General features: G+C 34.6%; 1 protein-coding gene and 1 long non-coding RNA gene across 2 annotated transcripts in view; both read right to left on the minus strand.

The window, feature by feature from the left end:
- Positions 1-1,578: 1,578 nt before the first annotated feature.
- LOC136818280 (uncharacterized) lies at positions 1,579-11,108 on the minus strand. The gene is made up of 3 exons (XR_010848227.1): positions 10,340-11,108; positions 3,768-3,939; positions 1,579-2,588 (listed from the first exon to the last, which is right to left on the minus strand). It is a non-coding gene; the product is annotated as an uncharacterized lncRNA (long non-coding RNA).
- A 1,036-nt stretch (positions 11,109-12,144) lies between these two features.
- Positions 12,145-27,834, minus strand: part of LOC136818362 (transcription factor Dp-1-like) — a 33,045-nt gene continuing 17,355 nt past the window's right edge. The window contains exons 11-14 of the mRNA XM_067074731.1: positions 22,057-22,205; positions 21,202-21,368; positions 14,686-14,734; positions 12,145-13,258 (exon numbers count right to left, since the gene is read on the minus strand). Of these exons, the coding sequence (XP_066930832.1) occupies positions 13,018-13,258; positions 14,686-14,734; positions 21,202-21,368; positions 22,057-22,205 (606 nt within the window). The 3' untranslated portion in view covers positions 12,145-13,017. The remainder of the gene's footprint in view (positions 13,259-14,685; positions 14,735-21,201; positions 21,369-22,056; positions 22,206-27,834) is intronic.

Here is a 27,834-nt window from a genome sequence, read left to right on the forward strand (position 1 = left end):
TAAAAGAAATATGACGTACCGTCCGTATAAACGGCAACTATACATACTAATCTCCATGTAAATTTAAAGTCAAATTTGATTGAACAGGCCGTTAAGCTGATCAAATAAGTGCAAAACCTAAGCAGATCTGCAAAGGTTTTGAGTAACTTGAAAAAAAAACGGCGAAGCAAACATCTATTTGATTTCACCTCGTCATATTTCAGTCAACTCTCTATCACTGCAACTACACGCACTTATTAACGGCCACTCCAAACGCAGAGTTGGATCTTCATTTAATTCGGGCATTTCTTATTCCAAAAAAAAAATAAAATGAAAAGAAATTCTGATATTAAAAACATCAAGTATAGATACAAAAGTGCTTTTGTAAAGGAATGATTGCTAAATATATGACTATTCTGACTTCCAAAACCCGGATAAATCTTCGTTTAGAATTTTATCTTTATTTCAAATATAAAGATGGCCTACTTAGGCAATCACCCTTTCCCGATTCTAAAACGTAACATCTAAATATAATATGAAACAAAAATCATAACATCATATCATAACATCCTGTCTTACACATATTATATAACAAAATATTTGAAGTAAAATAAAACACGAGAAATTAAATTTTTGAACAGTGCAATAATATAAAAAACAACAACCCAAGTCCGGAAAAACTTAGGCTTTTTCGAAAACATACGACATTTTCTAACGTTTTCATCGCAATTTCAAGCTTTGTGATTTAGACTTATAAAGGTCAGCATGACGAATAGACCTCTCGTCATAGAACGAAACCTAATAAGTTTCTGCATCAATAAAGCCCAGCCCTCTCACTCACTAGACCCAGACTTTTTCCCCAATAATAAACATCATCAATATATATAATAAACTTTTTACATTCTACCAGACAAAAACATAATCCTTTTGTCCTGTCATTTAATTACTTTAGGATAATACATAATTAATTAGAAAGTCAATTATAGAAAAATAAGTCATTTCAATAAAGATAATAAAACTAATATAGTATCTTCGAATGTTCGAATTTGTAAGTAGGACCTAATAGAACAGCTACTTTCAGTCGCATGAGAATTCAAACAAATGTAACTAAATTTAAAATCACTTGCACACCCCTGTGCCATGACCAACTTGGGCCTCCCCATTATAAACTAGGCCGTTCGCATTCCTTTAAATTTTATCACGGCCGGCTAAAGAGGTCCCACTGAAACAGGGGTGTTTCAAAATGTATCTTTGATTAATTCGCAGACTTTGAAAAACAGAACAATGCATCCAGCAAAAGTGGACCTAGAAAAAAATCCTAAATTGTTTTTTGAACTTGGAAATAAATGCTATTAAAATTCAAAATTCGTAAAAAAGTTCTGTTTTAAGGGTATATAATAAACAAATCATAATGAGTAATTCTATGCACAATAAAGATAAGATTTTAGCCAAAATGAGGTCAATATTATCGTATGGTCATTAATTTAAAAGATTCATAAATAAAATGGCTAGGTTTGATTTTAATTTTGTTTTCAATTAATTTTATTGAGAATTGCATCAAAATTTATGATTCCTCAAGTAACTCTGGAATAAGAAAAATAAGTTCGTATTGCTCTTGTATTTGAAATTTGTTACTTACTAAAATCTAGAAGTTTGCTAAACCGTTTTCAACAGTGGCCTACTGTGTGAACGGATAAAGTTTGAATGGAATTCCTAACATTTGACTCACTTTGCTACACGCTTTTTTATAAGAACCAGTAAGTTCTGGCGCCTTGCGTTCTTATAAAAAAGATTATGCAAGCATTTTTCTAAAGCAAACAACTTCTAACCCTCTATCAGTGACTACAAGAAGCTTTGACCCGTTTGAATAATCGTAGATTTACACGCTATCGCTAATGGTCCACACAAAAATGTACACATCCATTTCCAACCATTCCATCAAAAATCAAGCAAGGATTTCCTTTAAATATCAACGAGGTATCAGATCTTAATCTCGTTGAGTGAAAACTCAAATGTTGAGAGGAATTTCTCCACAGATTAATCAACAATACTTTGGTTATCAGTGACGAAGAAACCCATTGATGAACCATTATTATTTGGAAACAATAATTCAAATGATCAATGTATGTATATGTCTTCTGAATACCCACTCATTATAACAAAAGACAAAATCTTCAGAGAAGTGTCAAAAAGTACCAAGAGATTCATTCATAATCTGTGCTCATCGAATAATTCGCAAAATTCCTGGCGTGTATATCAACATTTGAGGTTTTGACTGATTGAACCAATTCAAAAAGTATGGTATAAGGCATAGGTAGTTTCACTAATGATTCGGAACATTTTGCTCAACTTTCTGTTAGTGCCAAACTTCGGTATTGTATATTTGGACATGTGCAGTGAGCTGTTGCATGATGGGATATCGAATTCGCGAAGGATAACTGTCAATAGTAAGCTGCGTTAGGCGAGAACTAATGTGCAGTGAGCTGTTGCATGATGGACTAAGGAATTCGCAAAGCACCATGGTCAATGATAAGTAATTCTAGTTTCATCGTACGTCGGTAAACAATTGAACGAGAGACAATCGGGATTTGATGGATTGCAGCTATCATCTAAAACATAACGAAAAATATGAAAAACTTCAATAATTAGAAGTATTCTTTATTAATTACTCTCTCAAGAAAAAACTGAACTATGTAGATAGAAATTTGTGTAATATGATAGAATACTTGTATTTTATAAGCTTGAAAAAGGTGATACCACCGAAATATATCACTTTTAGAATTTATCCATCTTCATTATTTTCACTAAAGGGAATCTGAGGGAATGGGAAAAAAAATAAAAAAGGATATTTTTCTTAAATTTAGTAACGACTTAAATCGTGACATACCGTATTGCTAAAAAAATTTAGTAGAGCTTTAGAAAATTGCTTAAAATCCTCACAGCTCCCCTATGAAAACTTTTGTCTGAATTTTCTTTTTCATTTTCGCGCGCAATATATCAATAAAATTTCCACTAATCAGGCTTTGTTATAACACATTTTCTCAAGATTTGTTTATGTCGTGACATTTATGTTAATTTGTCGGCAGATTCCAATGATTTCAATTTTTTCTGTAAGGTCCTCTTTACACTTTGATATACTAAGACGCGATAATTCGAATGTGTAAACGATCCCCCAAAAAAAAAACAGAAAATAAAATGACGATATCTAGTTTTACCCTTAAAGCCATTGACCTTTTACATAGTTATAATGTTGATGTTGATTCAGCAGATTGAAATAAATAGAATCTTTTGTAATGAATAAAGAAAAATGTGGAGCAAGATTTTTTTCCTCCTTTTATTTACAAATTTGAAAGGACTCTTTTATTAAAATTTTGCTGACATCAGTTTCAGACGAGTCGGGTGTATATACACCGTATAATTCCTTTAAACTAAACACTTTCAAGGGAAATCGGTAAGACAGTTATTTAAAGAGGCTTTTCATATTTCGTTAAAAAATCCACGTAATTTCAACCGTTATGAAAGCAAATATTCAATTTGCGTAACGTTAGAGATCTCCTCGACAGTACTCTCTATGGCAGAGTAGTATCTGAACAGAAATGGATTTTGAAATTACAGTAGATATCGGGTGCCGGTCTGTTTGTAAAGACAACCGTTACAGATTCGAACGTTTGATCTCATAACATCAAATTTTCGCTAAGTGATGTAACTTTGGCCAAAGCTAAAACCTCAATTTTATGTGTAAAGGAATAAGGATATCTTGCGCAGGTTGGGAAGTCTTTGATTCTTACCTTGATCAGACAAACACTGGAAAATAGAGTACCCGCCATATCCTTCATCCGGTTCAACAGCCGGACAATGGTGACAAACGTTGGTGAAGAGATGCGGACAGACAGGTTTACGGAAACGTTGTGACATCATTTCACTTGCGTATTGAGAACAAATCCATTCTTTGTACGAGTCCTATAGGGAAAAGAAAATAGGTTATGGTCACGGATGAACAAAGTACAAATGGAATCTAGTGAATTTGGGAAAGAAAGAATTCTAGCATTTGATCCCATTCCCTCTTATGATCTACAAATGCTAAAGACTTGAAATTTTGACCATATATATAACATGAAACTGTTCTTCGATCGAATGTCTTGGTAAATTTACAGACCAGAACGTTAAAAAGTGGATCTATATAGAGCCCAAAGAATCACAAAAATTTATTTATGCCAGGAAGAATTTGTTACAAAGTTTTGATAAGGCATTTTATCCGCATATCAAAACAAGAAGGGTTATGACCCACTTTAACCCTATTCATCCTAGGCTTTTAGGGGCGGTTCAAAACTAGGGGGGTTTTCCTGTACCACCCCTTAACTTTTGATCTAGTGGGTCTTTTTGGATGAAATTTGGCACACGAGATCCTTGTCACATAAGGCAACTTTTGACAAAAATCTTTTTGATGACGTCACTCAGCATGCCCAAAGTGAGCAAAAACCGAAAATTTCCTTTGTTCTTATAAATAGCTATTGTATTCTAACAAAGGCTTTAGAAAAAAGTTGCCTGAGTCTAAAATGCTTATTTTATCCTAAATATTCAATAAATTACGGTTTAAATGATACATTTGACATAAAAAATAAATTTGTATTGGAAAAGTATCAATTTTTGTGACTTCTTATTGTCATGCTCAAGGTGTAAACATTTTTAGGTGTCAAATTTTTATTTTTTTAAGCTAAATAAAAGTTAGGAATTTACAGAAAATTTCATGGCAAAAGCTCTATTATTTCAGGAGCTATTACCATTAATCTGTGACCTCCGAACAGAAACCCCCTAGGCCGAATAGGGTTAATTGATTTTCAAAACTATTTCTTACAAGGTGTTAAGAAGAAAGCTACTAAGTTCCTTTAAGTTACTTTTAACCGACGTAAAGTTATTCAGGAGAAGAACCTCCAACATCTCCCACTAATTCCCAGTTCGTTATCAATAACTTTTGAAAATTATCACTCTTGTTTCTACTCTACTCATACGTTGGGACCATTTTTTGAATATTCAAAACCTTAAAGTAGGGTAAAAGGTAAATGTGTTAAAATGGTTTATTGGATAACATGAAAATGGATTTGGGTGAGCAATAGTTAAGTTACGCAAGTCTTATATTAAGACAAAAATCAAAACAAGACATTTTCGATTCGAAGATTGCCAGTTTTTAACCACTAGACATAGGGTTGGTCTAAAAAGCAGGGTAGCCAATTGGGGTAGCCAATTGGGCTAGGTTGTGGGGTACCTAAATATTTTACAGACCAGAATAGAAATACCGAAAATGAATACATAGAACCACATTTTACTGACCAGGGAGCACGAATCTGATTGATACTTAGATTGATCATGTATGATTACAAAGATAAACAAAGATATAAATTACCACGTGTTAATGCACGAGGAGTAAGAAATAAAGCTTCATTATAATAGAGCTATTTCAAAAGACTTTTTGCACCTATTATAAGCTGCCATATTAAAAAATTTTGTAAGGAATTGATTGTTTGAAACATCTAAACATGATATAAATTAAACAATAGATTCAATAACAAAGGATTATTAAGATATGACAAGATTAGAGATCATATGGCCCAAAGGCGATTCCAAAGCTATTATCATCGAATTACAGCTTCACGGAAATAACAATTAAAAATATAAATAAAATCTAAATATTAAATATTAAAAACTGTTTTGTATATATTTTTTATTCGGGTCTGTAAATTTTCAAACGAAGCCAAGAAGGAAGACAAAATGGCGCCAGGTCTCTTGAGAAGTAACAAAGTTCAGTACCTTTGGAAAAAAGGCTATTGTGGCTGAAGTTCGAAAGGAATCTTAAATTTTATTACATGGAATCATTAACAAGATGTTGTATAGTTATTTCCACATGAAAATAGGTTTCAGATTTCAAAAGTTTAGGCAAAAAGAGGTACCCAATAACCTAGCCCAATTGGCTACCCCATTGGCTACCCTGCTTTTTAGACCAACCCCTAGACATAAGTAGAAAAACATGAAAGAAAAAGACTTTTTTTGAAAAACTGAAGAGGAAAATTAAACTTGATTAACAACAGACAGGCTAGGTTTTAATCTTGTGGAGACTTTCGAAAGGAATTCCAGTTTATCAGATTTTGTCCAGACAAAACAATGAACGATATAAAGTTCAGTAAGAAGGATACAACACAACATAATATGTTGTGTTGTATGTCCGTTTAATGTGGTATGTAGTCCCACATTAAACGGACATACGTCCGAGCTGAAAATTAACAAACAACAGAGATACAATGTATAATATGGTGAAGATCAGAGATCTGACCGGGATCTGACCTCAAGGAGAGCAAGTGTTGAAAGTACTAAATCAAATAAAAATGAAATATAAAAAGAGACTATGATACTGAGATAAGTTTGTAATTCCAAAGTTATATTTTAAAACTTTCAACCATAGACTGAATACCCTTTCTAGAACAAATAATTAAAAGAAATACATTTTTTTGAGAAAAGTTACATCTTTTACTTCGAAATTTGCCTTTTTTTATTCGTTTTTCAAAAGCGTTTTTGTGTTAAGAAATATTGACAAAATTATCACTTCTGAATCCTATCCCAATTCTCCCTTGGCCATCACCCTACCTTGACATAGTCCAGGAGCAGGAGCAGGAGCTCAACTATCTTGACATGGATAAATGGACAAGATTTGGAAAATTCAGACTACTATCTGCCGTTTATTTAAAAGTGGTATCACATATTGACTAATTAGCTTGATCGATTTGGCTAAACATCCATAGTTCGGAAGGGGGTCACTACCCCCCCTACCCTAGAGCTACCCCCCCTACCCTAGGTTCTTCCCCCTTTTAAAATTTGATGCTACCCCCCTCAAAATTTTAAAATCCTACCATAATTCTACCGGTGAAAAAGCAAGAACATTCAGTGTAAATAAGCAAATAATTAGGAAATCTGAATTTGGTGGTGTACGCTTTGATCAAAGGTAAAAGTGAACTTCTTTCAGAAGCATTGTAAATTAAAAATAAAACTTCTAATTTGGGAAAACACAAAAAAAACATACCACTGACATCTTACCCCCCCCCTTTCTAGATGAACCCCCCCCCTTTCTGAAAACTTCCCCCTTTCTAGAAAAAATTCTCTTACCCCCCCTTTCTGAGATTTTCTGAACATCGCTACCCCCCCCCTTCATAAAGGGGGGGTGCGAACTATGACATCCTTTTCGAAGGTTGATCTGTCAAATTTATCAGTGATAAAAAAGAAATCAACTTTGCAGACTGTTGGTTTTTTACTGATCAGTCAATATTTTCTAGACCAATCATGGTCTGATTTTCACCAATAGAATCATGATAGGAAGAGGATCTCTATGGAATTAGAATAACATTACTTTTGCCGATAACAATACCATTTTAGCAGACTATTGCCACTTTTTGGATCGATTGCATAATCTTTTTGTCGCTAACATTTTGAGTCAAAATGGTATCTTGATTAACAATAAGGTCTATGGTTACTGTATGTGAAACTCATTCTGCAGTTCTATGGTGTCTCTTTAATTTTGGAAATTTTCCAAATTCTGAGAATCATAGGATAGTCTATCAAAAAGTATTAAAAAAAACATAGCTCTTTTCCCAACAGTATACTAAAAAGTGACCCGTAGAGAGACATTTATTAATCAAGTTTTCTTCTATTTTCGAATAATTTTCTACCCTTGGAGAGACTTTTTTCTCAAAACTAAAAAATGACTCCTAAAAATCATGATTTTTCCAGCCCTTAGGGTGATTACTTTGAAAATTCTGATTTTTTATAACCCTTTAGAGAGACTTCGGAAAGTGAAAAAACAGACCCTTGTTGTCTACACATACCCAGCACGCAAGTCAGTTAGTTACACTAGGAAATCGAGCTTTCAGAAAAAACAACATCAGTCATCTACAGGATGTATTTGCAACAACAAGGATGAGTTACCTGAATCAAGTTCAAGTTCCCAAGACAATTAATCAAAACATGAAAACTTAAAATGAGACAAAATGACCAATTAAGAACAGGCAGCCAGAATATCAACCAATCAAATTTTGTTATTCAATTCCTGAGACAGCGCTTCGATTTTTAAAGCATTGTTTATACCCTAAAGTAAAAATAATTCTGCACATGTAAATGGGTCAGTGTTTGAGGTCCAGCAAAATTTCCGGGAAATAGCCTATCTGGCGGTGCGCGGATCTAGGTGGCTTTCGTCTCCCCTGTAGATCTTTTTCTTGGGAAGTTGATATTCAAATTAGTTTTCAAGGTTGGCTTGGTTCAAATTCTTTCACCTATGGCCCAAATTTAGGCGACTTCTCATAGTTTTTGAAAATGTTAATTTCATTAAAAAGCGCTGGGTTATTTTTTCATTAATCCCTTTAGAAGTTTTGCAGCACATTTTTTGCTTGTGAGACAAGTAAATGATATAGCACTTTTGCAGCATTAATCTTTGATATGCATTTCAATTTTATAACACTTCTTGGCAGATTAAAAAGAAAATTATAAAACGAAAGTTTCTTCATTTTTCATTTTCCCATTAATGGGGAAGAATGAAATTTTCAGAAGATGCTTTATTAGATTTGAGGATTCCCATTTCCATAAAACTGCGATTCCCCATGGTTGCGAAATGGTACCGTGAGATTGGGTAACTTGCATCAGTGGATGCTAACATAAATAGCCCTCAAATGAATGACCTGGTTGGTCATTAAAATTAGATCAAAACAAAAATGGTAGAGTAGAGCTGCGAGCGGAGCTGGGTAGTTCATTTGTTTGGAAATTTTGCTGCTTTGATTGGTCAGTCATTTGATGGCTATGCAAGTTTCCCTCCACTGATGCAAGTTACCCAACTTCATGGTAGCTATGGGTAATTTCTTTGTTTTTTCCTAGTTTCTTTTGTTGTGTGTAACGTTAAGACGCTTCGCAAATCGAAGTACTTCCACTAACTCCAGACGATCTCAATTGAACGAAATTGACGATCGAACCAGTCGAACCAAATCGAACGCAATTGACCGATTGAAATTCGATTGTCAAACGCAATCGAATCTCAATCGAACGTCAAAATTCTGGGTAATATTTGATTGGTTCGATTGTTGTTCGACTGGTTCGATCGACGATTCCGTTCGATTGAGATCGTTTGACTTTATTCTTGCAAAGAATTGAGGCATTATTCATTAAAGATCTCAAACCTGAACTAAACAAAAAGGATGAATACAAAAGCTGAGCACTAGTTATAAAAATTTAATTGTCCTTTTTCTAATAAAATGTTTTTAATTATTTCGTTACGCTTTACTGATTTTTTCAATTTTTGATTTCTCCTATTTTATTTTTTACAGTAGACATTTATTATGAGACGAGTGTTGTATGAGGAAGTTTTTTTTACGAAGATGTACATGTTTTCGATTTTTTACTGTTTTTAAAACTGTTTTTTATATTTTGCTATTGGAGGGGGGGTTCATGGTTGGCGGAGGAGCGGAATCGGCATTTTTTTCGGACGGAGTGGCGGAATTTGGCGAAAATTTAGACGGAATTACGGAAATTGGGTTCTCTGACGGAGATGGAAAATTAGACAATTTTAGTGCGGAAAAATTGGAATTTTGGAATTGGTAAAAGATATTCAAAATTTGCGGAATTTTCGACAAAAATATTGAATTTCAAAGGAATTTTCGGTGACGGAGTTTTGGTTCAATTTAAGACGATTTGACGGAAATTGGGGAAAAAATTGGCGGAATTGCGGAATCGGGTACCCCCCTGAAACCCCCCCTTTAGATATTAATCTGAAGATGAGAATCAAATCTCGAAATATATCATTAATATAAGAGAAATACAAAATTGTTGGTCACATCCTGTTCAATATTTATTCTTGCAGCTTCCCAACATCCAAGCTTTCAAACATCACAAGCCGAATGAAATTACTCTTGATTTCCCGTTGTGCGGTGAACAATCAGGGGGTCAATGAATCGACGATCAAACGCAATCGAACGCAATCAAACATCAATCGAACGCAATGGAATATCAATGGAATCTGAAAATTGCGGTAATATTTGATTGAGATTCGATTGCGTTCGACAATGAAATTTCAATCGGTCGATTGCGTTCGATTTGGTTCGGCTGGTTCGATAGTCGATTCCGTTCGATTGAGATCGTCTGGACTAACTGCATCCTATTCCGTCCTTCAAAGGTCATTGTGCTAGCTGTGTTTTTGTTTTGTTTCAATGTTTCTACTACTTCAATCAATTTTTAGGCAAACCAAGTTAGGGTATCTAGGCTAGTTGATGATCTGCAGGCTGTAAAAATGTCTTGCAGACTGCCAAATCAGACATAAAATAATGTAATTATATACCTTGCAATCAGAACAGTTTATCTTCCCATCATCTTTCCGGAGCGTGCAGCCATCAAGACGATCCAAAGTCTGTTTGTAATCATTGAAAATGTCGGCATAAAGGTTTAATCCACTCTCTTTTTTTGTGGGGTCTTTATAAAGTTTTTGAATGCTTTCACAACCAAAAATTTCAGGAACCATAATATTTATTTTATGAGGAATATTGTCAAGATTATAATGAATGGTCAAATTGAGTGTGTTTGAGTTATTTAAAGTTGTAGTTGATATAAAAAACACAGGATGAAATACATTACAAAAATCAAAATGCATTCCGTTAATAATATCTACAGTGTGATAACCATATTGCGAGATGCTAGTCTGGTTTGTTGATGCGGTCTTTATACAAGTATCAAAAAGGTGTGACAAATTTTTATTATCTGGAATAGTCAAAATTTCAATATCTACGACTACATTGGCAGCTTGAGTTTCCCTCCAGCAATTTGTGAAGTAGAATATGATAACAAGTACTATAAAAGTCTTATTAAAGAATTTGTTGGACCATTTCTCCCCATGGAATTTCCTCTCTCTGGTTTTACAGCGATCATTCCAAAAGCCAAGAAGAGATCGTCTTCTAAGTTGTAGAACCATAAAACAAACTGAAAAACATACTAAGTAGCTTCTTTATAAAACATAGATGAAGCTTGCTATGAAGTTTCACAGACAACTCAACAACAACATCAATCAACAGGAGCTTTGATTTTTTTCTCGAATTTTTGCTTTATTTTTTATGTCTGTTAGTTTCTCCTGGAAGATCCTAAATAAAAATTGAAAACATATAATAAAACACTTAATCACGAAGTTTCATAATAGAAGGACATGTATATTTAACAAGAAACAAACTCCTTCTTAAAAAGAGTAAAATTATCAACTCTCAAACCTCTTTTTAGTACCTCAATTGTGAACTTCGCTTACAACGCACCGCCATATTGTATTTTTCAAAATAAAAAGAATTTTTCAAAACATCATAATGGATCCATGACGGGATTAACTGTTTTGAGCCTCTGTGGGGGAGTGCCGAAATAAATAGTAAGACCGTAAACTGATAAGACACTTTCACTTTCATCTTGTCAATCTTGCAATCGTTGCGAAAGAAATGGGGAAAATTTTAGGCCTTTTTATTTTTATCATTCTCTGTTATTTTTATCATTCCACACCCAAATTTTCTATTTTAGAACGATATCAGAATAAGCAGTATCAAAGTATAGTATACTTCAAAACCATTTTCCGAGAAGTCGTCAAAAGATTATAGTACTTGTGAATCGCTTACTCAACAAATCTACATTGGGAAAATTTCATCCTTTTCTTTGTTCATACTACTTCCGCATTTTTTTCCAAAGGTCAAAAATTACGAAATCCTGTGATTGGATATGATATTGAAATGTGACAAGTTTCCAGTCTACCTGAATACTTGTCAACATTGAGTTTCAAGCCGAAGGCTAGAGGTCAATCTCTTTGGTAGGATTTGAAGCCAACAAATCCTACCAAAGTTGCGCGGCCTTATGCGACCCGCCTGGTTTTTACACAAATGACAGATTGAAACTAAAATTTACCGCTTAATTTCGAAAAATGTATCACTCAAAAACAGGAATTGCTAGATTCAATCCGTCATCAAAAATACGGCGCATATTTTAAGGCTTCAATTTTTCTTGCCTGAGAAAGGTTAGAGATTGACCTCTAGCCCTTCGGGCTAGAAACTCAATGCTTGTCAACTATGCAAAGTCAGCTTGGTCACTTTCATTTTTTTGATCAGTCAGCAAAGAGACAAATTATTATAGATAAATCTATCATTCTTATTCCATACATTTAGTTTTGTTTTTGATACAATAATACACCAGAGGCTATTTACAAAAAAAGGTGAATCAAATAAAGCTTCTATATAAACCGTTTATCCGTCTTGTTGGTTTCAAAACCGATTAAAATGTTATTATAGCAAAGAGATAAAAAGCTTCTCTCAAAATTCTCTTACCGAGAGAGAGAAAAAGATTTTCTACAATTTGTATCGAGGAGTGAAGCAGATAAAGCTAAAGAGAAGGTTGTCCACTGGAATTTATCAATCTATCGAAGAGGCTAGCTAGCTGTTCCGTTAGAAGCCGGGTTATACAATATGAGCGAAAACTCTGGATGTCTGTACGATCTAATGAATGAGGATGATAGGAAACGCAAAGGAGTACCTGGTATTTTCTTCAACTCAAAGGAAATGTAATAAATCGAATGAATTCTGAGAAAAACCACAAGCTTCATTCCACTAAATCAAAACTACAGTCCCTTTGCTTTGTTTAGCATAGCGATTTCGGTATTGTCTATATGGGTACGTTGAACTTCTCCCAGATTAAATGTTACTCGCAGAGGTACAGTCAAATCTCGCTAATTCGAACTTGTTTCCAGTCACCGTCAAGGAGAAACCCTCTTAAAATAATTTCTATAATTCGAATCTCTCTGTAATTCGAACAAATAAGATTCCACCGTTTGAGTTCGAATTACCGAGATTCAGCTGTATATTCAATAGCAGAGAGTGCATAAAATAGATACGACACGTAATATGAAGCAATAGTAAAAAAATTATCACATCAAAATATGTGACCAAGAAAATTATTAAAACTCTACTAAATATCTAATCTATCATTTGTTGTGAAGCGGCATTAAATTCCAACTGTGCTATTTTCATCGTCTCCATCATTTTCCGTATCCGATTCTAGAGTACGCGTGTTAAAAGTGACTTTCGTTGTCGTTACTCTGCTGTTTCCACCAACTGTCGTTGCTACCGACTTTTTCCGACGAGCGTTCGGTTTCGTTTGTCGTATTGACGTCGTGGTGGACGAGGATGAGTGTCCAGCTCCGATCATGAGCGGTGTGGTTAGAGGGGAAATTGGTCTTCGAAGTCTGGAGGAGGAATAGAGATTCGGTTATGTAGAGATAACTTAAAAATATACAAGTTTTTTATAAGAACAAAGTATATGAGACTCATAAAAAGCTGACAATAAGAACGTCTTAGGAACATTATATCTAAAGCCCAAAGAATTGAGAAGACATTCTTATAAAAATGCGAATGATCGTATTCAAGTGACAATGCACTTAATTGCTATAAACACATCTAATTAATTCTGAAATTAAGCATATAAAAGAATTAAAGTCAGATTAAGCCTTGATTATTTAAGCTATAGCTTATTATTAGTAAAAAATTGTCAACTCAGTTTAAGAGAGACCGCCCCCATGACATTGTGAAGTTGTTTGAGATCGACAGTGATCACACATGACATGCTGAGGTAAACGAGGCTTGAAAATGAGGCGAAATATTCATTTCAATGATCCGTAGTGGTCCAGAACCGAATCTTTAACCTTTCTCAGGCAAGAAAATTGAAGCATTAGAATATACGCCGTATTTTGAACGACAGATTTGATTTAGCGGTTTCTTTATTTTCGAGTGGTATATTTTTCAAAGCCTAGCGGTAAATTTTACTTTCAATCTGGAATTTGTATAAAAACCACGCAAGTAGCTCAAGGCCGCGCAACTTAGGTAGGATTTAGCGGCTTCAAATCTTACGTAGGAGATACGCTTCTAGCCCTTCGGGCTTTTACTTCATTGGTTGAATCTACCCACAGCGGTTAGGAAACCGTTATAAAAAAATAGAAATTATGATAAGCTAGGGGTATAATAGTGGTATATGGTATCAACAACGTTTTTTCATTAGCCTGATTTTTATGTTCATTGATTGTACCACGTTTACTAACTTAAGAGGAACACTAGAGGAACACAATAGGTCGGGCTTTTACTTCATTGGTTGAATCTACCCACAACGGTTAGGAAACCGTTTTAAAAAAATAGAAATTATGATAAGCTAGGGGTATAATAGTGGTATATGGTATCAACAACGTTTTTCACTAGCCTGATTTTTATGTTCATTGATTGTACCACGTTTACTAACTTAAGAGGAACACTAGAGGAACACGATAGGTCGATTTGAACCCGATTTCCCATAGTTATACAATGCTCTCGTGTATTTTTTAAATTGGGCTTTTCCAGAAAAAAATTTAATATGGGGGGTGAAAGATGTAACAACTTTCAGTGATTCACCCCCGGACAAAGTGACTTTTGACCCCCGGACAACGGGTTTTACTCCCCCGGACAATAGATCCTCCACCACCCCCCCCCATATACGGACATTTTCTGGAAGAGCCCAATGCTTTCTACAAGGTGTCAAATTCAAAATGACTACTGTGAAACTCCAGACACTGTGTTGGTCTGAGCAAGCGGGAAAATGTGTATGACATGTTTTAATGAAAGGTTTAATTGAATTAAAATGACTTACTTTTCGACGTCGATTAAATCCATGTTGCCATACGTACCGTTGGCCATTTCTGAAATGACGAATGAGGATGAGAAATTATTACATAGATTTATACGAGATAGTTTTACACCGGTTAGAAAAGGACCACCATTACACGCGTTAGCCATAGACCTTATCGGAGTTTTTGATTTTTCTAAAACAGCGATGCATTGTGGGATTGTTACTCCCGGTATTACAATAGAATTCCCTCGAAGAGATTTCTATTGTAATACTCCCGAAACAATCCCAGAATGCATCGCTTTTTTAGAAAAATCAAAAACTCGGATAAGGTCTATTGGCGTGATGGGATTTTTTGTTTTGTTTTAAATTCAAGAAAACTAAATACATGTACTTTTACGTTCGAACATTCATTTTCCATCAGTTTCCATGGTTCTTTTAAACATCCACTTTTACATTCATTTTTCATGCTTGACCATTTAAAAAACCCAAATTATCCGTTGCATTTTAAATTTTCATTTTGAAAAGCCCAGGGCCACGTGTAAAAGGGCCATTTTATTTGCATCAGAGTTCTTTTTTTTTCTTGCACTATCTTCCTACACCTATATCATTGTCTGCCAAGTATTATAGACGACTCCGGCTTATCATCTTTTCCCTTTTCATTTCCAATGTTTAGATTTCAAATCAATCTTAAAATCAAATGTATACTTGTACGCCCTCAGCTCTCATAATCTATTGGATCATCGCCTGGTATCAAAAACTGTTCATTTGTAAATTAAAGGGATGGGAGAGGGTCAGAGAAAACCAGTGAATTTGGGACAAAAGACACAAGGGAGACTGAATGAACAGTTTTTGAAACGTTATTAGCTCTGTAGGTCTGTTTACATCATTGGGCATCTGGTGTCTCCATCTGGTGTCTCCATAATTATGTTACATAAAAGTTTAAACAGGGGTCACACTCTAAAAATCCCTATTATAGTATGATTTTATGCCAAAAAATGACCAAATTGTATGATTTTTTATGCCAAAATTAGTCAGATTTGATGCCAAATTGTATGCTCTTTCTTCAAATTTTATGATTATTTTATGCTAAAAACTTTTCCTCGAAAACTTCAACTAATGTCCGATTGAAGTCCTGCATTGTCGAAAATAATAATAAAGAATTTCAATGAGTGGGACAGGGGTATACCAAACTTCATTTTTTATTAGGTTATTCTAATACAGGATTTTTTCTAAAAGATGATTCGTAGTAGGACAGGGGTATCTTCAAAGTTTTTCTTTTAACTTTAAATAGTCTGATTTTGTTTTTCAAATGTTTTGACTTTCTAGACGGAATGAAAATTTGATTTGAAAAGAAAAGTTCCTAAAGTTTCCTTATACCTCATCGACCCCAAATAGTTTTTTAAAGCAATTTTGCTGTAAATCTGTACAGACTTTTCAATTTTGACCCCTTCTATAAAGTTATCCTTTTGAAAAAAACTTTAACCTTTCCGCCCCGAAAGACGTATCTGATACGTTCGCCATACGTTCCGAAAGACGTATCTGATACGTTTTTAAGGTGACCTTTATATTTGGTCGGATTACGCCCCAACCGTCAGAGGTACGGTAAAACCGATTAAAAAATCGGAATCAGCGTGAAATTTCTGATAAGAAACAATCGGGGTTTGTTTTGGTATGACGCAACATTTTTCAAAAATAGAAATGGTAGACCAAGCTGTGTTGCGTGATTTTGTGAAACTGGAGGAGGCAGAAAGTTAGCTATTAAAGTAAGGGTTTATAAAAGTGTTTTAGAGTTTTACTTGGCTTTTCAAAAGTATGGAATTGTATTACCTAACTATAAAGAAACCTTCTAAAGAAAAAAGTAAGTGTTTTTATCAATTTTTCAGTTCTCTATAATTTTTTGAAGTTTTGCACCAAAAAATGACTTTTTCACGACATTGTTTTTTCATATACCTTTTGTCTGGCTTCATAATTTCTGTCCAAAATTGTTTGAAGTACTCAGTTAAACATATTTAGAAAGGGGAAAGGTTAGGGCTTTCCAAAAATATAAGGGTTTTTTTCTGAAGTTAATTTTTCAAAAAGTTATAACGGTTATCGTGAAAATTGCATTTTCATCAAAAAACGTTGCGCGCAGACGGGCTGAAGATATAGAAATGTTGCGCGCTGGAAAGGTTAATGAAAGAAGTAACTCAATAAGTAAATTCATCCCCCGTTCCAAAAATCCAAGTAAATGCGAAATAAATTTTCTTAGAAATCTTTTCCCATTAAAATCCATTTGTTACGTATGTTAAACCGTTTGTGACGAACTGTTTTTTGAAAGATTTCTTTAAAAGCATTCGTGGCTTTTTGGTCAAATTTTATGCTCAGTATGCCAAGACCTTATATTTTATGCTATTTTATGCCAATTTTGATAAAAAGATTAAATTGTATGATATTGTATGATTGTATGCCGAGTGTGACTCCTGTTTAAAATACCTTAACCTTTTGGACCCGAATGCCGTACATATACGTCCTTGAGACGTTCCGAATGCCGTACATATACGCAATTTGATAGGCATGTCTTTCTCGCGCAATATCTTTAATTGGCTTGCTTTCTGATCGTTGAAAAATAAAGAAAAAGAAAGTAGAGAGTCTAAGCTTTCCGTTGATATATAATGATGTAATGTTATGATCACGGTGTGAGTCAGCACTTTTCAAATAAAAACAACTGATTCAAGATGGCAGACGGAAAAACACTGATTTTGGAGAAAAGTGAACAATGTTTGAAAAGCCCTTGTGACCAGTAGAATTGTTTTTGGATGCTAATTTTTGGTATATGGCTTCATGAGTAAGTATATATTGATAAAATAGTAAAGAAAGATTTTATAATTAACTTTCCCCCACTTTTTTTTGCATAGAAAGTGAAAAATGCCAAAAAAGTGACACTGTCGAAAAATGAGGAAAAAAGCATTGGTGTATGTAAAGCTACCATTTAAGTTAGAATACTTTAATTGAACTTGTACCCAACCTAAAAGCTGCAAAACTTAATTAGCTTTTCAGGGATAGTTTACTTTTTGCCAAAAGATTTCTAGTTCTTGAGTTATGGCAAATTTCCCAAACCCCGCGTTTTCTCAAAAAAAGTTGCGCGCAGACAGCGTGAAAATATAAAAAACAGCGCGCTGGAAAGGTTAAGGGAAGAAATTTTGATGGAAAGAAATTTAATTTTCTTTCAATTTAGTCTCTATTTCTCCTATAAACCCTTTCCCCCTCTTTTTTTCAGCTAAAATATGGAACAAAAATGGGTCGTTCGCCAAAATAAATTCGGCCAAATTGCACCAAAATTGGCGAATGGGCTCATTCGCCAAAATTTCTTCTTTTAAGGTGATTTTAAGACCTCAAGGAGTCCATTGGTGAATTGAGTCTATTGGAGAATTGATTCCATAGTTTAAAAAGATCTATGCTAGAGCTATTCAGTGCAAATAATATCAATTCCTTGTTCCTAAAAATAGCCCTCAGCTCTCATAATCTATTGGATCATTGCCTTGCTTCAAAAACTGTTAATTTGCAATTTTTAAATGAAAGAAACCAAAAGAAGACTGAAAACCTCACGAGAAAAATACACAAAGGCAAAGGAATTGATAAAGTGAACAGTTTTTGAAGCATTATCGGCTCGATAGGTCAATTTACATCATTGGGCATTTTGTACAAAACATTATATTCCCATCCAGATTAAAATCGACAGATGTTTAAAAATCAATGCTGCAGCGATAAATTTTTGAAATGTCATCAAATTACTGTGGTACAGGGGCTAAAGGAGAATACAACATGTAGGATCATAGAATTATTATGGTAGGATATATAGCCCTCAGCTCTCATAATCTATTGGATCACAGCATAGTATCAAAAACTGTTCATTTGCAAATATAAAGGGATGGAATAGGGTTAACGAAAACCAGTGAATTTTGAACAAAAGACACAAAGGGAGACTAGATGAACAGTTTTTGAAAGATTATTGGCTCTGTAGGTCAGTTTACATCATTGGGCATTAACATGGCACCAAAGCTTTGAGAGATCGCTACTAAACAATAAAAGTATTTACCATACATGAAAAAGTAGACAATCTCAAGAAAACATAGGATTTGAAATTGTGAAAGAAAAGTCTTTTACCTTAGTACGATTTGTTTAACTTAAGGTAAAATCGGGAAAAGAAAGACCTCTGAGTCAAAAAGATGTTACACAAAAGATAAAGAAATTGCCAGTTTATTTTTCAAGTAGTCAATCTCTTTCTATTCAAAAAGGTTTGCAAGTGGCCAAGTAAAAAAAGACATTCCACGGCTAGCCACATTCCACTGCTCAAAAATTTAAATGCTTTTTGAATCGAATATTAACAAAATTTTAAAGATTTTATTGAAATAATTGGTTGGGTGAATCAAAAGCATAATAATTCTTAAGCATATAATAAGCATTTCTATGTCTGGATGCTTTGAAAGCTTAAAGGGATAATCAGATGGTCTGAGATATTTTGCCTATAGATAGCTTCTAGGATTTTAGGAAAAACGTCTAAATTTTTCGGTGTATTTATTTTCTTAACTCAAGTTATGCCAATTTGAAATCTCGAAAAATGGGACTTTTCAGGGACTTTTCACACTTTTTTCTATTGTTTTCAAGCAAAAGTTCAAAATTTCAAAGTGGTATAACTTTAGTTAGGAAAATAAGTACACCAAAAAATTTAGAAATTTTTCCTAAAATCCTAGAAGCTATCTAAATGCAAAATATCTCAAACCATCTGATTATCCCTTTAAGCATACTCAAGCCTGACCAAGGGGCGTACACTTGCTTATAAAAAAAAAACACATGTATAACATGCATGAAAAAGTAACTAAAATCTCAAGATGGAAAAGAGCTTGAGATTTTGAAAGGAAATCTTCAATCTTGAGTACGATAAGTTAGAGGTAAATTAAAGAAAAAAGTCTTGCAAAAGAATCTTCAATACAAATTTAAGACGTTGCCCTCAGCTGTCATAATCTATTGGATCATGGCCTTGCTTCAAAAACTGTTCATGTGTTTAAGCTTAAAAGGGAAAGGAAAGGGTTCACGAAACCCAGTTAATTTTGAATAAAAAAACACAAAAGGGAGACTAGATGAACAGTTTTTGAAACGTTATTGGCTCTGTAGGTCAGTTTACATCATCGGGCGTCAACATGACACAAAGCTTTGAGAATGGTGAGTGGCAACGTTGACGATACTTCGAAACTTGGAATGAAATACTGTTGAGCATGCCAAGCGCACGGCCTCAATTTAAGCCTACTGTATTACTTCAATAAACGTCCCGGGTAGGTATTCATTAAATTTTTTGGTTTTTAGAAGGGGCGTTTATTCGAGGAGGAGAAAGGGGGCGTTTATTATTTAATTCAGAACCAAAGTTCTTTTAATAAGGTGATATTTAAAATAATTCATTGATCTAATTGTAACATTTTCAGCCCAGGAATACGTAACATTACGTATAAACATAATAGTCAGTAGCGTGGTGGGTCGACTAAAATTCGGGCAAACTGGGGAGGCATATTTAGAAGATTGATTTTGGCGCCCCCTATGAAATTTTTTTTGGGTATTTTCTCTTTTCTGGCCGAAAGCTGGCATATCGAAGGTGTAAAAGAGCAAAGGGGCGCCGAAATTAGTAATAAGAGGCGTCTTTTTGCACCCTTTGTATTTCGGCGCCCCTTCAAAAAAAAACCTCCTCTGGGGGGGGGGGGCATTTGCCCCCTACCTCCCTGTCACCACGCTTTAGTGATAATAGTACTTTTGGACAGTGTTTATTATTATTAAGTAAATTGAATGCTCTCAATTTTTAACCTCGTGCGATCAATACATAAATACGCTTCTAATAACACAAAGCAAAAGTTTTCGCCCTCAGCTCTCATAATCTTTTGGATCATCGCCTTGCATCAAAAACTGTTCAATTGTAAATATATAGGGATGGGAAAGAAATTAGAGAAAACCCAGTGAATTTTGTTGAACAAAAGACAAAGACACAGAGAGGAACTGGATGAACAGTTTTTGAAACGTTATTGGCTCTATAGTTCAATTTACATCATTGGGCATGAATAGGACCCCGTGCTAAAAGAGATCGAATGTATTCAAAATGAAAAGAAACATTCCTCGACCAGAGTGAATTTGTTTTTTGTTACTCGAATAATCGGCAGCGGAAATTAAAGGGTGTAAATCATTTTGGCGCAGGGATTCAAATAAACGTGAAGAAAAAAATCATGAAATTCTCATTAAAAAGCAAAATTCTGCCAGCAGAAAAAAGACTGCCCTCAGCTCTCATAATCTATTGGATCATTGCCTTGCATCAAAAACTGTTCACTTATTGGTAAATTATGGGAAGATAAAGAGAAAGGGTTTACAGAAATCAATAAAAAATGTGAAACAAAGACACAAAAGAGACTCAGTGAACAGTTTTTGAAACAAATGCAGCTCTAAAGGTCTGTTTGCATCATTGGGCATAGACCAAAGAAAAAAAGTGATACATTTTAACAAAAGACTATCACTGAGACTTACGCGAGACGTAAGGTTCGAGAGCTTTTGGTACCATGGTGCGAGCTGATTTGAGATTTTTGTCCGTACAAACACCTTTTTCAAGGCCGAATGATAGACCCATCCGTTTCAGCACTTCTATGTCGTCGTGAATTTCAAACGCTTCGTCAAAATTGAATAGATATTCAGATCTGAAATAAAAATGAGAATTTGTTAACTTAGCCTTTTTTGCTTTATGGAACTATCTTGGTGAGTTAGCAATTTCATCAAACATCTATTTTTCCCTCACCTATTTTTACGCAACGCAGCTCTTTTAAAAGTAGGCTGCTCAGATTTTGATTTTTGTTAATTCACATTTGCTAGGCCTTAGATTTAGAACGCAATGGAATCGACCTTTTAGATCCCATGGGATCAATCCCCCCCCCCAGGAAGATGGGGGGGAATCAGATTTTGGTGCCAGGGGGGGAGTGAAATTTTCAAGCTTGATGGGGGGAGAATAGCGAATAGGGGGTATATTCAGTCCTCTACCTAGTGGGGGGAGTAATAGGATATATACAGACCTTCCTGGTGTGTTTGGGCATTCAGGCTTACGAGCCTGTCTTTCTAGGGATTTTGAGAGTCTTTTTTTTGCTATAGTGGCTTGCGAATTGAGGCGAGTCTGGATCATCACTTCGCAACCCTTATACAATACGGCTAGGGGGATTTCCCAATTGGGGGGAGCACGAATTTTAAAGACAGGTGGGGGGAAAAGGCCAGATTGGGATTTTAGCTCTTATTAGAGGTGACCAAAAAGCTGGAGGACGCCATGGATCCGCATTTCCCTTCAATTTGAGAGTTTGCAAAAGTATATAATGTGATTGAAAAATATTATAAGCTTACTTGTCGCTAGATATACTACAATCGATAACAGTCTTTTTGCTTGTATTTACTATAATGAAAGGTAGGTGGATGCATGCATTCGATTGAGGTGGTCCATTCTTCTTCTCGTTCCGTTTATTTCGCTCCACTAAGTTCTTGAAAGCGATTTGCTTCAAAATAGAAATTGGGGTTAACATGACTAAAGGTTCAGTCTCAAACAAGCAACATGCTGAATGGACCTACCTGTCGATCAAAATCAGAAAAAAATACCGGGTGCGCCACAAAGAAGTTTCTCTCTTTACAAGTAATTTTCTAGAAATCTGAAAGTTTTAAAAGAACCATTCTTATTTTATTGGAAAGAAGAAAGATAAACTTAAATTTTGATGGGTCATTTATTGAATTTGAGTCATTAGATCAAAAGTTATGCCCAATTGAATAAAATATATATAGATATATCATGTAATTATGCTTCTAAATAATTTGATAGGTCGATTTTTAACGTTTTCGAGCACTTTCTGAAAGTAACATTTTTATTCAATTGAGTATAACTTTTGATCTAATTAATCGAATTTAATAAATGACCCATCAAAATTTAAGTCTATCTTTCTTCTTTCCAATGAAATAAGAATGGTTCTTTCAAAATTTTTAGATTTCGAGAAATTTGGTTTCAAAGAGAGAAACTTTTTTGTGGCCCACCCGGTAGGACAAATAGCAAGGGAATAAGAAAGTGTAGCGAGCAGCTTGAATAGATTACCTTGAGTATCAGAGCTCAAATTAGTCAAAAAAGTCTAAAAAAACAAATATTAGGCACTTTTCTACCCAAATTACCACTATACAAAAAATAAGAAAAAAATACCAAGCCAATCTCGAGAAATGCTCATTTTCCCTAAATATGACAAAAGGGAATTTCCCCAAATAAGAAAATCCGATTTTTACGGCCAAAATAAATTTTCCGGAAAAACTACTTCAGTCACGTTTTAGAGAACCTTGCCCTTCATCTTTGTCCAAAAAATCATAAAAAACTAATGAAGCAATTTCACACAAAGTCCAAAAATCCCATTCTTAGGCACTTTTTGGCCCAAATTTGCCCAAATAAATTATTTTTTGAAAATCAGGCTTCATCAGAGTTTAAATATTACCATTTTACATCAAAGTGCAAAAATTCAGAAAAAAATATCAATCCAATCGCAAGAAATGCTCTTTTTCCCTAAAAATGATATAAGGGAATTTCCCCGAATAAGAAAATCCGATTTTTACGGCCAAAAAAAATTTTCCGAAAAAAAAATGCTTCAGCCACTTTTTAGAGAACCTTGCCCTCCATCTTTATGCATAAAATCAGGAAAAACTAATGAAGCAATTTTGCACCAAGTCCAAAATAACTTATTTTTAGGTAGTTTTTGGCCCAAACTTGCGAAAATCCGTATTTTACGACGAAAATAAATTTTCCGAGAAAAATTACTTCAGCCACATTTTAGGGTGCCTTGCACTCTATCTTTCTGCCAAAAATCAGGAAAAACTAATGAAGCAATTTTGCACAAAGTCCAAGAAACCTTATTTTTAGGTAGTTTTTGGCCCAAATTTGCCCCCCAAAATTTTTTTCAAAATTCGGGCTCCGTCACTTTTTAGGCATTGCTATTTTGTATCATTGTGCAAAAAATTAAAAAAAACTAATGAGCCAATCCCGAGAAAAGCTGCTCACAGGAAAATGGTAAAAGGGAATTTCCCCAAAAAACGAAAATCCGTATTTTACGACAAAAAAAAATTTTCCGAGAAAAATTACTTCAGCCACATTTTAGGGTACCTTGCACTCTATCTTTCTGCCAAAAATCAGGAAAAACTAATGAAGCAATTTTGCACCAAGTCCAAAAAACCTTATTTTTAGGTAGTTTTTGGCCCAAATTTGCCCCCCAAAAATTTTTTTCAAAAATCGGGATCCGTCACTTTTCAGGCATTGCTATTTTGTATCATTGTGCAAAAAAAAATAAAAAAATAATGAGCCAATCCCGAGAAAAGCTTGTAACAGACGAACGGACAACGGTCAAATTAAAGGACCTCCCGGTAGGTCCAAAAAGTGCCTTGGTAACATTCTAAAATATGATCAATACGCCTTTCCCGATATCGATTGCGCAATCACAAATTCACGGAAATACAACATGAAAGCGAGGCTGGGTAGGGTACATTTTCAAAACATCATGGCGGCGAGCAGTAGCAGATTGACTGAGAAAGAATTTATCTTCACAGAACTTGTAAATAATGTAAATAAAGAAATTCCTATTGAAATTATATACAATGAAGAAGATGTTGATATGTTTATAAGTGATTGTCCACGTTCTGTTCCTGTAAATACTGTAAATACTTCAAAAAACCAGCCCATAACAACACCACTCTCAACAACAACAACACAAACACAATCTGATGTTAAAAAGACTGAGGTAAAATGGGGAAAATCTTTTGCTTCACTACCTGCATTTGGGATGAAGGAGATCGAAACTCATAGAAAGAACAGTGGTAAAACACCTGGAAGTGCCATCATAAAAACAAGAGATAGAGGACACAAGTTTCAAGCAGAAAGATATATCTCATCGAACAATATATATTCTATGGAGAAGGATGGACACATACTTTTTAAAGCCATCAGCAAAGCCAGTATGAAAGACAATAAATGGAGCTTAACAGTTAGTATAAATAAAATTACAAGCCAGGTAGTATCTGCCAATTGTACTTGTGTGGCAGGGAACTCTGGCTATTGTAATCATGTGATGGGGCTGCTTATGGAGATTGCTTTATACTCACTCAAAGGACTCACAGAAATCCCTGAAGAAGTAGCCTGCACCAGTAGGTCACAACAATGGGGTGTACCAGGGAAATCTAGACAAGCCCAAGCACCAAAACTCCCTGTCAAGGATACCACCATCCAACAGTTGCCAAGCAAGAAAGGGGTATCTTCCACGTTGTACGACCCCAGAAAGGAGCAGCATGCAATAAATACCTATAATGCTATAGAAACCTTCAAACAAAGACTGTCAAATGTTGACAAGAGGATTGGTTTTGTTTGTGCTATTCCACCACAGGATGATTGGGTAGAATTGCGTGATACGCCACATGGGAGCTTCATTGTAGGTTCACCATTGGCTTGTCACTTGTATCCTATAGGATTTGATGTTGCTGTTGAAACTAATTTACTTGAATTTTATGAATGCTCTGTCATGCACCCAACCTTGGTTGAAAATGTTCCTTTACCTTTTAAGGTGATTTCAAAGGAAAGCCCATGCATTCCTGCATTTACAATAAATGAAAGAGAGAGGAAATATTTGTATATAGCATAATGAAAACCAAGTTAGAAGCCAGGAAACTTGAACGCGAAACAACAAGTCAGGCTTCTTGTGAATTGTGGCACTGAACAAGAAAACATAAAATTACATCCAGCAAGGCTCACAAAGTTCTTATTTGTCAGAGAAATTTTGAAAATTTGATCACTGAATTTACCTCACAGAAGAAGAATCATGAATTGCCAAAAAGCATGAAAGATAATTTTGAACATGGTAAACGGTATGAGCCGATTGCGAGAAAGCTTTATGAAAATGTAATGAATTACCATCTTAAACATGTATGTAGTGTGCGAGAAACCGGTTGTGTGGTGCAACCAAATTTACCCTGGCTATTGGCCAGTCCTGATGGCCTTGTTAGAGATTGTGAGGAAATTGGGTTGATTGAAATAAAATGCCCTAAGACAAAGGCCAACCATACTGTTGACCAGTTGCTAGCTGATGAAAAATTTTATGTTGGGAAGTTGAAAGATGGGACATTATACTTAAAAAAGGCCCACAGTTATGGATACTACACTCAAATTCAAATGGCAATGGGAATGTGTGGTCTTTCATTTTGTGACTTTATTGTCTATACTTTCAAAACAATTATAATCATTAGAACAGCTTTTGATAAAGAATATTTTACAAATCTTGTTTCAAAAATAAACAAATTTTATGAGAAATATTTGTTAAAGCATATTTTGAACAACAAATAAGTGTTTATATTATTGAAATATGAACTTTCAGGAAAACTGGGTGCTAATATTCGATTGACTTAGCAATTTAAGGAAAATGTCAATTGCAATGTCAATGACAGTTGCAGTTTATTCAAAATTCATTTAGTCTCTTTGAAATCTAAAAGCTGAATTCAAAATATTTTGCATCTATCGCTTAAAATGTTAAAAAGATGATATTTTTACAGCACTGTTGAATTATCCAATATTTCTATATATTCTGAGAAGATTTATGAAAAGCACCCAGTTTTGGTTTTTAAATATCAAAAATTTTTAGTATTTTACGATAAATTTGAACAAAATTCTTAGTGTTTTTACTCCTCAGTATCTTTTTGAATGAGAGGAGGCATACTATTAGTGAGTAAGCAGCAAACTGTCCATATTTGATTAATAGAGCCATGTAAAGTCAATGGTATCTCATTTCTCAAAATTCGAAATTTTTTGATTCTTTGGATAGCCCTCTCAACGTGGATTCTTACTGAAGCAATAGTTTGGCTTTCTTTCACCTCAGCAGCTGTTAGCTGGTCCCTTCCTTCTAAAAAGCATGGTATGTTTAATGATACTCCCAAAGGTGATAGGTCGTCTGCAACTGTAAAGCCTCTATCAGCCATGACACTATCCTTACCAGAGTCCCATTGATTTTGTAAAAATCCTGAACGACGTACAATCTGTTGATCAGAATTGACCCATCAAACAATTCACTTACAAATGTTATTGCCCCTGATGGGTCAATTCCGACCAGACCTTTGTAAGTGACATGAGATTTGTAGGATGAATATAAGGCACTCTGAATAGCTAATGATGAAGGCCTTTGACAGAATAATTCTGTACAATCGATTATACACCTTGTAGTTGGATAAACTCTTTTGAAACTCTCTGGCATAGTCTTATTCACTTGTTCTCTAGTTGGCCAAATGGGTAAAGACCCAAGTGTAAAGTAACAAAAATTTGACCAAGTTATGATGTATCTCGAAACAGTTGTTTTTGATAACTTGAATAACCATCCTAAATGGGACAATGTGAAGCCATTCCTGAGCCAGGACAAATATAAAAAAAACTGTTCTTCGTTATCTAATAAGGGTGCTCTTCCACGTTTAAGATAAGAAATATCTTCTTGAGAATGTTTTTCATTTGACATTCGCCTAGATGTGTCATAGAACTTGATATTTGATGACTTCTCTCCTGGATTTAGCAATTCTAACAGTGCTTTGAAAGATTCAACAGATATACCAGTAGCTTTTATAAATAATTTTTCATCTTTACTTATATTTTTATAGGAATACTTTTGATCTTGTAATAGTTCAATTTCTTTCTTAAGATTCTCATTTTCATCATGCAACAATTGCTGATTTTCCCTCAATGCTACATTTTCTAATTTTAGCTCTTCGACTTTAAGTTTAAGGATTTCCACCTCAGTGAGTTCAGGTTCAGGGTCAGGGGTAATAGAGTTTTCATATGAAAAATCATCTTCCCAGTTCATTGAAAGGTCCTCCTCCTCTTGGGTTTCAGCAGAATTATCATCATCAGTTTCGATTATGCTTTCAGACGAGTAATCAATTGGGGGTGGTCTTTTTCGTGGTGATTTACGTTTTGGTTTTTCTTTCGGTTTCACATGCTCAAAAATCGTTGGTATGGCACCACTCTTGACTGTTTTTCGACCAATTCCAAGGGAAACCTTTATGTCTTGACTATCAAAATGAAATTCGCAAATACGAACGTTTTTGTGATTGATATCAAAGTTATCTTTGCCTCCTTTT

The sequence above is a fragment of the Clytia hemisphaerica genome, unplaced genomic scaffold (genome assembly GCF_902728285.1).
Source record: "Clytia hemisphaerica strain Z4C2 unplaced genomic scaffold, Clytia hemisphaerica genome assembly, whole genome shotgun sequence".
NCBI lineage: Eukaryota > Metazoa > Cnidaria > Hydrozoa > Leptothecata > Clytiidae > Clytia > Clytia hemisphaerica.